General features: G+C 62.4%; 1 protein-coding gene across 6 annotated transcripts in view; it reads right to left on the reverse strand.

Annotated features, from left to right (window-relative positions):
• RPTOR (regulatory associated protein of MTOR complex 1) overlaps positions 1–13,582 on the reverse strand; it is a 329,837-nt gene that overhangs the window by 1,882 nt on the left and 314,373 nt on the right. For all 6 annotated transcript variants that reach the window (XM_026483938.4, XM_057317686.1, XM_048227109.2 and 3 more), the window contains 5 exons: positions 4,938–5,044; positions 3,402–3,529; positions 2,048–2,134; positions 1,023–1,139; positions 565–694 (listed from right to left, as the gene is read on the reverse strand). In XM_026483938.4, the coding sequence (XP_026339723.2) occupies positions 565–694; positions 1,023–1,139; positions 2,048–2,134; positions 3,402–3,529; positions 4,938–5,044 (569 nt within the window). The remainder of the gene's footprint in view (positions 1–564; positions 695–1,022; positions 1,140–2,047; positions 2,135–3,401; positions 3,530–4,937; positions 5,045–13,582) is intronic.

The raw sequence follows: 13,582 nt of genomic DNA on the forward strand, positions 1-13,582 counted from the left end.
ACGGCGCCATGCGGCTTCCTCGCCCCCACCCTGCTGCGGCTCTCGGCAGAGGCCCCGCACCCCGCCACAGGGACACGGGGGCTCCCCACAGCTCCCTGCAGGGATGGTCTGGGGACCCAGTGCCGCGCACCCGGGCGGACAGCCCCGTGCTGCACGGGGGCCTCTGGCGGAGCCCACGGACGCGTGAGCAACCGCAAGGGATGGGCTGCCCCTCCCCAGGGAGCACAGGCTGGGCGAGGACGCCCCGGCACCCGCCTCACTGCACGGCTTCTGCAGGGATGGCATCAGGACAGGGGCCAAAGGTGAGAGGAAGAGGGGGGCTGTCTCATGTCTGTGTACCCCACGACTCCCTGCCTGACGGGGGAATCTGGTGCTGCTTTTGGAGGCAGTGTGGGGGTCACGACCCTTGGAGACCCTGGGACCTGACAAGATCTTATTTCGTGCCGTTCTTGGACACAGGGCAGGAGAAGCAAGCCGGCCGCCTGTGGTGTGGGGCGGGGCCTGGCTGTGGCCCCACCTGCCCGTCCCCCCCCCCCCGTGTCCCGGGCGTGGGGAGACACAGACCCAGTGCGGGTGGAAGGCCAGGCAGCTGATGGCCCCGACGCGCTGGCCCATAAACCCGTCGTAGTACTTGATGTGGTTTATGAGCTCCCCGCTCCCGCTGTAGATGGCCGTGAACTGGTTCATGGAGCCACTGCACACGAGAAGGTCTGGCGTGAGCCCTCCTGCCCGGCTGCGAGAGTGCCGGCCCAGGGCCGAAGCATGGGGGGCGGCAGGTGCGTCCACCGGGAGAGGGGCCCCCTCCGCTCTCACACAGGCACCGTCCCAGACACGGGGCTGACCTGCCCGCCCATCAGCCAGGCATGAGGGGTCCCACAATTATGTGGCTCCAAAGAGCTCTCCTTCCCAGGCATGGGGGGGTAGCGCCTGCTGTCTACACGGAGACCCGAGGCAGACTCTGGGTGCTCTGAGATGCTCGGGACAGGAAAGGCCCCTCATTTTCTTTTAGGGTTGGCACCTACCAGGCGATCAGGTTTGCCTGGGGGTGGATGTCGAGGGCCGTGAGCCCCTTCACGATCTGAAGGACGTTCACAGACTCCGGCATCCGAGGGTCGAAGAAGCGCACGTCCCCGTTGACACTGCCGGGAAAGGGTCGCTGCTGGTGAGGCCGGGGCGTGTCGGCCTCCGAGGGCTGGCTGCGTGCAGTTTGGGCCCACGCGCACACGTGCTGCTCGAGGCCAAGGCTGGCTGGCCCCCGAGTGCCCAGGAAGGCCCCTGAGGCACAGCAGGAGCCCACCCCACGGCCCCGGCAGCCAGGATGGGCACCAAGCCCCCGGACTCCTCCCCAGAGCCAGGACAGGCCCTGCCTCCGAGGCATGAAGCAGCGGTAGGCGACGACACAGGGGGGATGTGAGTTATTGGTTTCATTTCCAGCCTGGAGATTAGATTTTGTGCAGCCCGGGCTGCAGTTACAAGATGGGAGGGAGGGGAGGTGGGGAGGCTGGGAGGCCGGGAGGACACACGTTGCCCCTGGAGGCCTCCTTTCCTGCCCTTGGTCTCTGGTGGGTGTCGTTCTAAGAGCTATGTTGGGTTTTTATACTACAAACAAGGAGAGAGCATCTCTTTGAAGAAATGGTGGCTTTGTGACAGTAAACTACATTTTGCTGTCCTTTTAACGGGCAAATAAATACTCGCTGCTCTCAGCACGGGATTTACCGGGCGGCAGAAAGGGACTTACGGGCAGACGACGCCCCCACGCAGCGGTCCCACAGTGAAAGGCTGGAAGACGCCCGCCCCGCTCCCGCGCACACCCGCCCGCCGCCACGGAGCCTCCCCTTCCAGCGGGCAAGGCTCTCCCGTGGGAGGGCGAGTGTGGCCCTGGCCTCTCACTGGCCCTGACCTTTCTGGCCAGTTCCAGAGTGGAGGTTAATTACTGCCCAGAAATGCCATCCTTTCCCGGCTGTTTAAATACCAAGGACATATTTGAAATGGAGGAGAAAATAATGTTTTTACAGCAAACGGCTCGTGAATATTCCGTGCTCATTACCTCACGCTCATGATGTGGCCCTCGGGGTGCTTCTGGAGGTAGGCCTTCACCACCCAGGCCGTGTGCTCCCGGTACGTCATGACGCGGCTGCAGGGGAGGGGGACGGGGTCAGAGCCTGGAGGGCTGCAGGCCGCTGGCGCAGGCAGCACCGGAGCAGGCTGGGGAGCCGCTGTGACTTCGCGGGAGCGTTCACTTAAAGCCGTCAGGGTCTGCTCCGTCTCGGGGTCGGTGGCCTCCACCCACCGCTCACCATGATGTGGGGCCGCGGTGAGGCCCCCTGCGAGCACAGCAGTGCTGCCCCAGAGCCCCCCGGACAGGGCTTCACGCCGCGCAGCTCCCGTCCCGCGACTCAGGGTCAGGAATGAGAACCCCAACCGAGCAGCTGCTGAAGCAGAGACCCCTGGCGCAGAGGACACAAACCACGGGTCACAGCTGGGGTGCGCGGGTGCCCAGCGTCACCGCCCTCAGCGCCAGGAGGCCCCAGCCGCACCCTCGGGGCCGCGCCATGACCCTCGGCTCTGCGACTTCACTGCCTGCTCAGGGTGGCTTTTCAAAACGATGGCTTGAGGGAGAGAAGACTCACCCGTTCAAAGCGCACCGTGCATGGGTTTCGGTCGCACACAGCGTGTGAGGCACTTCCCCAGCCCAGAGAGAAACCCCGCTCCCCACCCTCACGACGGCGGCTTTCTGGGGTGCTGCCCGTTCTCTGTGGGGACCCTCCTGCAGAGAGCCTGCAGGGCGCGCGTAGGCCCACCCGGCACCGGCCCGGCCTCAGGTCTGTACTGGGAGACCCCCACCTGACGTGGCCTGACAGGGCCTCTGCAGCAAACAGCCCGCCCAGTGGCTCATCCCACGGAGTCCCCTCAGCCCACGGCCACGTACCTGCCCACTTGCCCCTCCCTTGCCCCTGAAGGCCAGGCTGGATTTTCCGGGACAAGGTGGGTGTTAAGCACATGGCCCCAGGGGCCCCAGGAGACTGTGCTGTCCTTTACCAGCCGTGGGGCTCGGGCGAGTGACCGCCAGCTGGACCTCAGCTCCTCACCTGCCCACAGGTAACAGCACTTGCCCCCCAGTGCCTGGCCCCACCTGGCCCCTGGCCTAGGACTTGCCCCCAGTGCCCAGAGCAGTCATGACACGCACGTCGCTCAGTGCTGCGTGGTGCCCTGGGAGGTAGGGCGGTACTTGCCAGGCCCCCTGCCCTGCTAGTTTTCCCCTCCACGTGCCATGGGAACGTGGCCTCTGTGGGGGGTGCCCAGTGGGCTTTGGGATGCTCACTCTGTCTGGGCCCAGAAGCCTGGCGGCAACATGACCACCTTGTCTGGAGGGTGCTGGTGTTGGGGGGGGTGCAGATTACCATTCACTGAGCGCCATCCTCCGGTCGTAGACACGGATGGAGCCGTCGCCGAGGCCAGCCACAATGAGGGAGCGGTGGGAGTCGCAGGACAGGCTGGTCACGCAGCTGTCAGCGCCCGTGGGGATGTCCTGGGGCCAGGCACAGGGACTGTGGTGAGGCCCCCCCCCAGTGGCCAGGCACACCATCACCCCTGGTCTGGGACCCCTGCCTTCTTCTCCACTAGGGAAGGCACCGAAGGCCCAGGGAGCTCAAGGGACCCGCAGGGGACCGGAGTTGAGTCAGGCTCACACCCGCCTGAGACCCCATCCCCTGTCCCCAGGGCTGCAGCCAGCACACAACTCTGGGGATGGGATTTTGGTGCCAATTAAACTTTCCAGTGTCTCCCTCTTTCCTAAAAAGGAAGACAAAGCACATTTTGGTAGGGACGGATCCTCCTAATTAGCTCAGGAAAGGGTCCAGGGAGTTCTGCCTCCATAAGCCGCCTCCTCGCCACTCCTCCTGGCGGCCGTAAATGCCGCAGAAGGGCAGGGGTGATGAATGCCTGGTAGGAAACAGCAGGACACAACAGGGGCCACAAGAGGGAAAGCACTTTCCCATCATCAGGGGTTTGCTGCTCTCGGGCACACGGGGAAGAAATCCAGTATGGAGTCCGATCCGTTTAAGACGCAACAAGACGAGGGGCTGCAGCCAGCCCTCCAGGACACACCACCTGCTGAGAGGACTTGCAGGCAGGAGGGGGCCGGGGACAAGACCAGGGAGCCGAGCTGAAGACAAGCTCTGGGGACACGTTCTCCCGAGTAAGGGCTGCGAGCATCGGGTGTCCACGCTGCACCGGAGGGATGCAGGGACTGGCCAGCCCTGGGCCCCAGAAAGGACATGTGACAAAGGCTGACTGTGCCATTGCAGGACCTGAGCACAGGGCAGAGGGAGGTCACCTGTGCCCGGGCGGTGGGAGCTTGGACAACTGTGCCCCAGCCTCACGTCGGCTCCCCATCCCCAGCCCTCCCAGTTCAGCCTGGAGCCCACCTTCCTCCACTGGGTTCCTGTGTAACGGACGGCCTGGCGGGAGGCCCAGGGCCGGGGAGGCCAGTAGGCCAGAGCTCCTGGGCCTCAAGCCACAGCCAGCACCATCACCTGAAATCTCGGTAGTCCCGAGCTGTCTGCAGCCCTACTGCCCCTTCCAGCATGTCTCTGTCAAAACCAATTCCCTCCTCACTCTGCTGATTACAACTGGAAATGAAAGATGCTTTAAGAAGCACACAGATAATTCACCATTCCAGTTTAAAATTGTTCACCCTGCTGCTTTCTGATACTCCCTAATTTGCATGGATAAAATAATTTTGGGAAATAATTAGGATCAGCATAGGCTTAATCACGCTGCGATGCAGGGTCAAGTGTCACAATAAACGTGCATCAGGAGACAGCTAGCTCCCGCACACTCCCTCCCCGGCGTGACCCCTACTCCTGCTTCTCCTTGACAAGGGCCTGTTTGGCGGGGGAGCGGAGCTGGGAAGCCGGGCGGGGTGCTGTGGTTACCTGCACCTTCATCTCACGGTCTGTGTCCCAGATCCGGACGATCCGCACGTCCCCGGAGCTCATGAGGAGGCCAGTCTCCTGCTCCCAGTCCACCACCATCCCGGCTCCTGGAGAGACACAGACCACTCCAGCGTCACCATGGGAGCCTGTCCTGGGCAGCCACGCAGCACCAAGGAGTGCCACACCACCCACAGCCACGGCTGGATCTCCAACCCCACGGGAGCTCCAGGCTCCCGGTCTGGGTCAGGGCAGCAATTCGGAGTCTTCCCCGGATCCCTGCTCTGCCCAGGGGTCTGCCGGCGGGACAGCACCATCCTAGGGCTGTTTGTTCAAAATGCCCGTCTTCCAAAACCCCAGGGCACAGGGGGCAGCCCTGCAGCTTCAGAGCGGGCATGGAGACGCTTCTCTGGGCCACATCAAGGCTCAAGGACGCGGTTTCTCGGGGCTGAGCAGGAGCTCTGCAGAGGCCGAGCGGAGCGCACCGGGGGTGGGGTCCACGCTGGCACTGCAGCGTTCCTAAGAAGGCATTAAACCTCACGGGAGGGGCTCTACCTAAAACCAGGTTACGTTTTAAACATTCAGGAGAGATCCCATAGCCACCACCCAGATCTAACAGTGACTGGCGTTTCCTTCTTTTTGTTCTTTTGTAAAGAAGCAAGATTTTAGACCCGCGAAAGCCTCACTTGCCCACTCTGATCCTGGCTGAACCGTCCGAAGGCCGAGGGCATCTTCCCAAGCTGGGCCGTGTCCATCCCCCACCCAGGCGCACCTGTCCACACACGAGGACAGCTTCTGCTACCACCAATCTCACATGGGGCATTTTCTAGGAACCTGTGTTCCTCTTCCAGGTCATGTTGTGAGGACTCATCCTGCCCAGTAGGTTGGGGTCTGATTGACCCATTTATTTATCTGTTCTCTGACTCTGCAAACCGCGGCTGGAGTGGCCTCACATGGAGGGAGTCACCCAGGCGGGGGGCGCGCCCCACGGTCCCTAGGCAAGGCCGCATCTGCAGCCGTGGCAGAGACCCACACGGCAGGTTCCCCCAGACCCTGCGGTCGCTGGCGTTTACGGTACTCTACCTCCGCCAGACGCATGCGCTGCGACCTGCATCGTGATGCCAGGAGCTCTTCCTGGCCAGGGACACACCGAGGGTCCGGGCATGGCCAGCAGCAGGGAAAGGCAGACGAGTCGGGGCGGGGGGTGTTCATGATGCGGGGGGGAGATGGCACAGGAAGCTCTCTGACCCAGAAAGGAGAGAGGTGGGTGGGTGCCGAGGGTCCCCGTCCCTGGGAAAGGGGGCTCTGAAGCCCCACTGTTTCAGACCCATTTTTACTGGACTTGATATATTTGGAAACATTGAGGACGGAGTGCCGACTTCTAACCTGGGCCCTTTGCGGCTCATGTCAGTCACGTGCCCCTCAGCACGTCACTTCTGAAGTCAAAACCCCAAACCAGCGCCAGGGGTGGTCCATACACATCACTCAACATGGGCTGCAGCCCTTCAGGAACCAGTTCAGAGACCGGAGAGTGGCCCTGGGCCAGCACCTGCTAGGACGCCCATGTGGCCTGCTCCAGCCCGTGTCCCAGGAACCACTGCCTCACGGGCCAGGTTAGGGAGGGAAATGGACCCCGCCCGCCTGTGAGCCTTCTGTCTGGGGCCCCTCACATGACGGGGCCCGACGCCCTCACGCAGTGGAGAACCAAGAGCACGTGATGAGCGGTGGATGGCCTTGCATCACGGCGCAGGGACGGCCATACAGCCGGGCAGCGCACAGCCTCGTATGGTAGGGGATGCACGACCTTCTACGACAGGGAACAGACAGGACTCAAAGGGAAGCTTGTCGAAGGCCCCAAAGACCCAAGTCTAAATGGGGCTAGAAGGTCAGGTGTGACCTGAGAGAAGGATGAAGCTGGACAGGCATGAGTTGATCACACGGTGGGGGGGGCGGGCAGTTCGTCTGTCTGTGTCCAACTGGCCTCGGGCAAACCTACATGCTCTCTGGCCCCCAGGTCAAGGTGGGGCCTGGGTTTTCTGCAAAGGCTCCAGCTTCAAGAAGCATTCTTTGTAAAATTTGTAAAACTAAAAGTCGTTTGCTTTGTATAAACTCTGTGAGGGGTTTTAAAGAACACGCGAATTCCCAAGTCCGAAAGCACTGTGGTTGGACCACAGGCGCTGGGCGTCAGCCTGTAGGCCGCTGCCCTGGGGGAGGAGTGGAGGGGAGCATGGCGGGTTGGTGCCGGGCCACCTCTGCGCCCACCTGACAGCAGCACTCCCAGTCTGTCCCGGGAACAGAGCTTGGAGAGGCCGCTGCTAAGGCTTCTCTCCTGGCGGGATGGGCCTTTTGTCCCACACAGCCGCAGAGCACGCAGGCCCCTGAGGGAGGACATGCGGCGTGGCCGACGTGGCAGAGAGCACACCGCCTGTGTGTTCAGACATCCTTGGCCGGCCCCTGGTGCTCGGTGTCCATGTAGTCAGTGAGGATCTGGAACAGTCTGGGGTCACGGGGACAAGCGGAGAGGGTATGGGGTGGGGAGGGTGACCCAAGGACGTGAGGCAAGAGTCGCAGCTGCTCTGCGCCGGGGGTGTGAGAAGCCGGCTTGCTCTGTTCTGTTCTGTACGGCCGACCCAGGCTTGAGGGAAGGGGTGGAGGGCAGCTTCCTTCCTGACGCATCTTCTTCCTGGTGGATTCAACAAGGTGGGTCAGGGCCCACTCTGACGCTCTTGTTCTGACTTAATGGCCTCTCTGAAGACCCTCTCAGGTGCGGTGAGCTGGGTGCTGACACCCCGGGCCTCGGCATCTCCATCTGGCGCAGCGGCTCGGGGAGTGTGTCCGCTCCCACTGTGAGCAGAGGGAGTGATCGCGTGAGCTCTGGATCCCTGTGAACTCCAGACTCTGTGATGCCAAGCGGGTTCTGGGTAAAGTAGCAGGGAGCAAGTGTTGCAGTCAGCGGACTAGAAAGCTGTCTGTGCGCTGCATGCGGCTGGGTTTTCCTGAGTCCTGTGCACCATGTCGGGGAGGCAGACGCCGTGCATGTGAGACAAATCTGACCCTAGATAGGACGCTCAAGTGCCGGAAACGTGGTGAAAGCCGTATTCTCTGACCCTGTGACCCTGAGACACACAGCACAGAGGGACAGCCCTGGACATGGAGCCCCCATCGCCAGGAAAGCCACTGCCCCCCCTCAACGCTGGTTTCCTGATCAGAAACACAGGCACATGGCGGTCCTGTCCCACAGGAGGGCCACAGAGGGTACAGATGGGATACCCACGAGCCCCAGTCTTCTGCACGGGATGCTTCCTACACAGGGGCCCCGGGACCCTCAGCCAGCCTGCAGGGCGCGTCCCCTCGGGGCCCAGGGACCTCGGCCAGCCTGCAGGCCGCATCTTTCCACCATCCCCGTTGCAGTCAAGGACCTAAACTGTTTGGTAACTTTCAGAAAAGCAAACAAAAGGGAAGTGAGGTGGAGCCAGGACCCCAAATGAGCCCCCCCGTATTACTGCCTGGTTCTTCCCGTGGGGCCATGCCACCTCTGCCAGACAGCATGGAAACACAGAAGAATTCGACAACTCAGCTGTTTGCTCTCTTCTAAACGGATAGTGTCCTCAAAACTGGCCTCTGAGATGTGCACGATAGCCAGTGAATGGCCAGAGCCTCTTGCTGCCAGAATACCTGCACAGCGCTGGCCCGCTGGGGCCCTGGACCCCAGGCACGGCACACCCCTGTCCTTGAGAAGCCACGGCACAGCCTAGGGGAGGCAGGGGAGGCCCTGTACGGGTGGGGGCACAGCCCAGACCGGGAGGCTGCCCCAGGGCCGTGGTGCTCTAAGGGGAGGTGTGAGAAACTCCCGCTGCTGGGACGCAGCTGGTGTGTTAGCTCGCAGGGTCAGAGCAACCTGTGCGGAAACAAACCTCCTGAGAGAGCCGGAATGCGGTTTGGGGGCCTTAGAGCCTAACCGCTCCGCTATGTTGGACTGTTTGCAGGTGCCCCTCACCTAAGACAGCGAGGCTCCTGTCTGGAAGGGAGTCTCTCAGAGCTATACGCGACTGCGGGGACGAACGCAGGGCTCGACTCTGCACCCTGACCCTCCTCCACAGAAGGCCCTCCTGCTTCCGCCCGGCCTCCTCTTGTTTCCCGTGGGTCCGGAGTCCCAACCATGTCTCGCTCCCCAGAAATGGAGCGTGGCCACTGGCGTTCTCACCGACACCTCTTCCAGCCAGCCCCGCGTCTCCACTTCCACGCGGCGGGAGAAGCAGAAGGAACAAAGGTGCTGGCTGCGTTTTAAGTGACACTCCTAAGATTCATCTTGCCCTCGAATGAAGTGCACCTCACTCCTGTAGGTCACTACCGCTGCAGGGGGCCTCCTCCTTTCTCTGGGCACCCTCACCTCTCCTGCCAGTGTCCTCCTGGGGTGGGTTGGCTTTCTGCGTTTCTGGGAGCGAGCAGGCTGCTGTGGGCTCCCCTTGCAAAAGGCCACCGCTGGCTCGCTCCCTGGCGGGGGGGGGGGGGGGGGTGGCGGTGTGCTGCAGGCTGGCCGGTACAGGCTCTGTGTACGGCCGGGACCCCGCTTTCTGCCCCTGGGCGGGGGGGGAGTGCTGCAGGCTGGCCGGTGCACACTCTGTGTACAGCTGAGACCCCACTTTCTGGCCCTGGTGGGGGGAGTGCTGCAGGCTGGCCAGTGCATGCTGTGTGCAGCTGAGACCCCGCTTTCTGGCCCTGGTGGGGGGAGTGCTGCAGGCTGGCTGGTGCAGGCTCTGTGTGCGGCTGGGACCCTGCTTTCTGGCCCTGGGAGGGGGGGGGGCGGTGTGCTGCAGGCTGGCCGGTGCAGGCTCTGTGTACGGCTGGGACCCCGCTTTCTGGCCCTGGTGGGGTGTGTGCTGCAGGCTGGCTGGTGCAGGCTCTGTGTATGGCTGGGACCCCGCTTTCTGGCCCTGGGCGGGGGGGCGGTGTGCTGCAGGCTGGCCGGTGTAGGCTCTGTGTACGGCCGGGACCCCGCTTTCTGGCCCTGGTGGGGGGAGTGCTGCAGGCTGGCCAGTGCAGGCTCTGTGTACGGCCGGGACCCCGCTTTCTGGCCCTGGTGGGGGGAGTGCTGCAGGCTGGCCAGTGCAGGCTCTGTGTACGGCCGGGACCCCGCTTTCTGGCCCTGGTGGGGGGAGTGCTGCAGGCTGGCCGGTGCAGGCTCTGTGTACGGCCGGGACCCCGCTTTCTGGCCCTGGTAGGGGGAGTGTTGCAGGCTGGCCAGTGCAGGCTGTGTATGGCCGGGACCCCGCTTTCTGGCCCTGGTGGGGGGAGTGCTGCAGGCTGGCCGGTGCAGGCTCTGTGTACGGCCGGGACCCCGCTTTCTGGCCCTGGTGGGGTGTGTGCTGCAGGCTGGCTGGTGCAGGCTCTGTGTATGGCTGGGACCCCGCTTTCTGGCCCTGGGGTGGGGGTGCTGCAGGCTGGCCGGTGCAGGCTCTGTGTGCAGCCGCATGGAGGTTTTTAAAAAGCTGAGGACTCCGGCCAGCGCAGCAAACTACAATACCCGAGCACACGCGACCACATTCCATGTTCCTGGGATGGCTGATCTCCCTGCCCACGGTGGGGTGTGGTGGGCGCTACCCGAGATGCAGACTCCTAACCCTGCCTGATTCTATCCTGGGGACAGGCTCTGGATGTACCACCCAATCTGAAACCCGCCAAAGAGGGGACTTCTTCCTCACAACGTAGATCCGTGGGGCAGAGATGGGTTAGGGTACCTGGAACGTGTGGTTCCATGACCCAGGAGCATCCAGGCCCAGCAGACAGTGGAAACGGACAAACACATTTTAGAGTCTGGATCTCTGTAACACCACGGTCGGCCCTCCGGACCCAGCGGCCAGTCCAGACTGCCCTCCAAGGACCCTGTCATGTGAGGCTGACCCCTGGGGGCCCGCCACCCCCAACCTGAGGCAGACCCAGGGGAGCTGTGGTTCTGAACTCTGAGGAGGAGGGGCCAGTCCCCCTGGCTCTGGTGAGAACCACAGGCCGGCGGCCAGGTGGTCCCCACTCTCCTGCGGGACGTCGATGCAGAGCTTCCCTCTGGCATCAGGCCCTGTGAACACCTGCCAGGGGGGCTGCCCTTCCACGTCCCGCTCATTCTCGATTCTAGATCAGCTGCGGTTTCTGGAGGAACAGGAGCCGCCATCAGCGCCTGCTCTGGCGCACACCGAGTACAGGCTGGCCAGCAGCTCCAGAAGTGCCCGGCTTGATGCCACTTTGCCTGGGCCACCACGGCTCTTCCGTGGCCCTCAGCCTGCCTGCTTCCGAGCTGCTCCTGTTGGTGAGTAGTCACAGTTAACCAAAGGCCTGAGTCGCTGCTCACACGCACCAGGCTGGACGATGTGTTCTTGGCTCTCTGGGGCTGCCGAGGTGCAGGAGAGCCCGGGCCCTGTCCTGGGCTCCGTCCCACAGTACTGACCCCGACGAACCACCAAGCAGCTGAAACGACTAAACCAGGTGCCGTCCGGCCTCTTGCCTTCTCCAGGCCTCATCTATGGAAGATGGTCCTCTGGGTTTTCTCGAGGTTTTCAGACACTGACCCTGTCGTGTCTCTGAGAAGCTCAAGTGGGCTCTTTCTGGAAGAGCAGAAGCCCATCTCCTGGTCTGTTTGGTTTTCCCTCTCTCGAGCTTACACGCAGAGAATGAGCTTCCGGAATGGTTCTTCACAAAACACTGAACAGCAAGTCCATGAGATCTGAAGGGACTTGAGCTCCTTGACCCTTGTTGTGGTGGCTCGGGGACCCCAGACCCACAGCCTCGCCTGCCCTCCTGTGGAGAAAGCCACCAGCTCTTGCAGTGGGCTGCCGGGCACAGGCCAGGACGAAGGCTCGTGCTCTAAACCTGACCTGTAAATCACAGGTCGGCGTCACGTGTGCTGTCTGGGTCCGCGAGCCCCATCTCGTCACGAGGTACCACATGTAGAAATTACAAGAGAAAGACGACGCATCTGGATCGTTGCGGGTTTTGTGTTTGCCAGCCCAGTTCTACAGTTGTGTATCCAAAGGGCTGCGTGTGGGGCTTCTGGGGACTTCTAAGCTTATATATGGATTTTTCAGATGGAGACAGATGCCGTAAGAAACTTTAGATTAAATTCTAAAAAGGACTATTTTTCAAAACTTGAGGTGGAAAAACCAGTCTTGATCTGGAATGCCTTCTCTGCTCTAATGAAACAGAAACGCCCCTCCTGGTGTCTGGCCTGCAGCTGGGCCGTCCAATTTGTCTGGGGGTCTGTGGCCATAACCTCCCTCCAGGGGGTGTCGTCCGGGTCCTCTTCCATCCCTACCCGAGGCCGCGCGAGTGCGGTGTGCAGACGAGTCTCCGTGAGAGCTGCAGGAACCCCACGGGAAGGCAACGCAGCAGAGGGAGGGGCAAGGTCCTCAACCCACAGGACGCGAGTCCCCGTGTTCGGGATAAGAGGGCCCAGGAGGTGCAACCACGAGTCTCAGACCCCAGGGAGATTCCTCTCGATGGCTTTCTTTCAGATTTCTTCCCAGAGCCTTACACAGCTCTCTCTCCGTAACACCTGAGTGCCCGCTGGCTGACGATCTTTCGTATGCGAGGGGACGGTGTGGATGGACAGATATGCAGAGTCACAGCCCTGGCCCTCTGCCGCCCGAAGAGCACCGCGGGCGTAAGAACAGATGCCACCAGCGGAGGAGGAGGGGGCCGGGCTCCCGCCCCACCGCCAGGGCAGTCCCTGGGAAGAGAGAAGGCACTCCTGTCCCTGCTCACTGTTGTCGAGACAGACTGAGGCCTTTCGGGCCCGACCTCCGAGGACACAGAGCTCATGGGTTTCCCGTGGGGCTGAGTTGGCCAGAGCAGTTACCAAAGTCAAACAAGCCCAAAGGGCTGGAAGAGCACAAGTAGAAAGAAGCAGGAGAGGGCGGCAGGTGGGGGCTGCCAAGGCCACAGCGTGCCACAGTCCAGACCAAAGGGGCTGACCTCGCCAAAAACGGACCTGACAGCTGTGGAAACTCAGGTACCAGGGTTTTTGGTCCAAACATAAAGTCTCTCCCTAGGCGGGAAACCGGAAAGGGCTGTATTACATCGTGAAAGCCAACCAAACGTGCCATCGGCACTTCCAAGTGCCCGAGTGTGTCATTGCACTGTGGCCGGTCAAGGGAGGCCTCTGAGTGCGGAGAAGGCGCCGTCCGCACGGCAGCTCGGTGGCCAGAAGGGCACGGGGTTGGTGCGGCCCAGCTGCCCGAGCTGCCCCGGCGGCCACGCCACAGCAGGGACAGGGTGGCGGGGAGCACTGGGGGGGGCCCGTCTGTGGTTCTACCTCAGAACACGTGCACGTGAGTGCCCGTGTGCGTGTGCACGACTGTGTGCATGTGCACACACATCAGCCGGAGGTACTTCTGGCTGACGGCGCACGGACCCTGCTCGCAGTTCACGAGACTCCCTGTGAGTAACGGTGCCTTCTCCTCCGTCCCAGACCGCGGACTCGGACCTCCTCCAACGAGCTGCCAGACGGCGGCCTGGTGCCTGGATTCCTGCTGCAGAGAGCCGAGTGAAGGGCTTCCCGGCCAGTGGTGCTCTAGCCACCTGGTCACCCCGAGTTCTCTGAGTGTGCGGATGTTCTCAGGGGACGAGCCCCGCCCACAAGTTCTGCAGCTGGCGGGCGG

Source organism: Ursus arctos, unplaced genomic scaffold (genome assembly GCF_023065955.2).
Source record: "Ursus arctos isolate Adak ecotype North America unplaced genomic scaffold, UrsArc2.0 scaffold_24, whole genome shotgun sequence".
Classification (NCBI taxonomy): Eukaryota; Metazoa; Chordata; class Mammalia; order Carnivora; family Ursidae; genus Ursus; species Ursus arctos.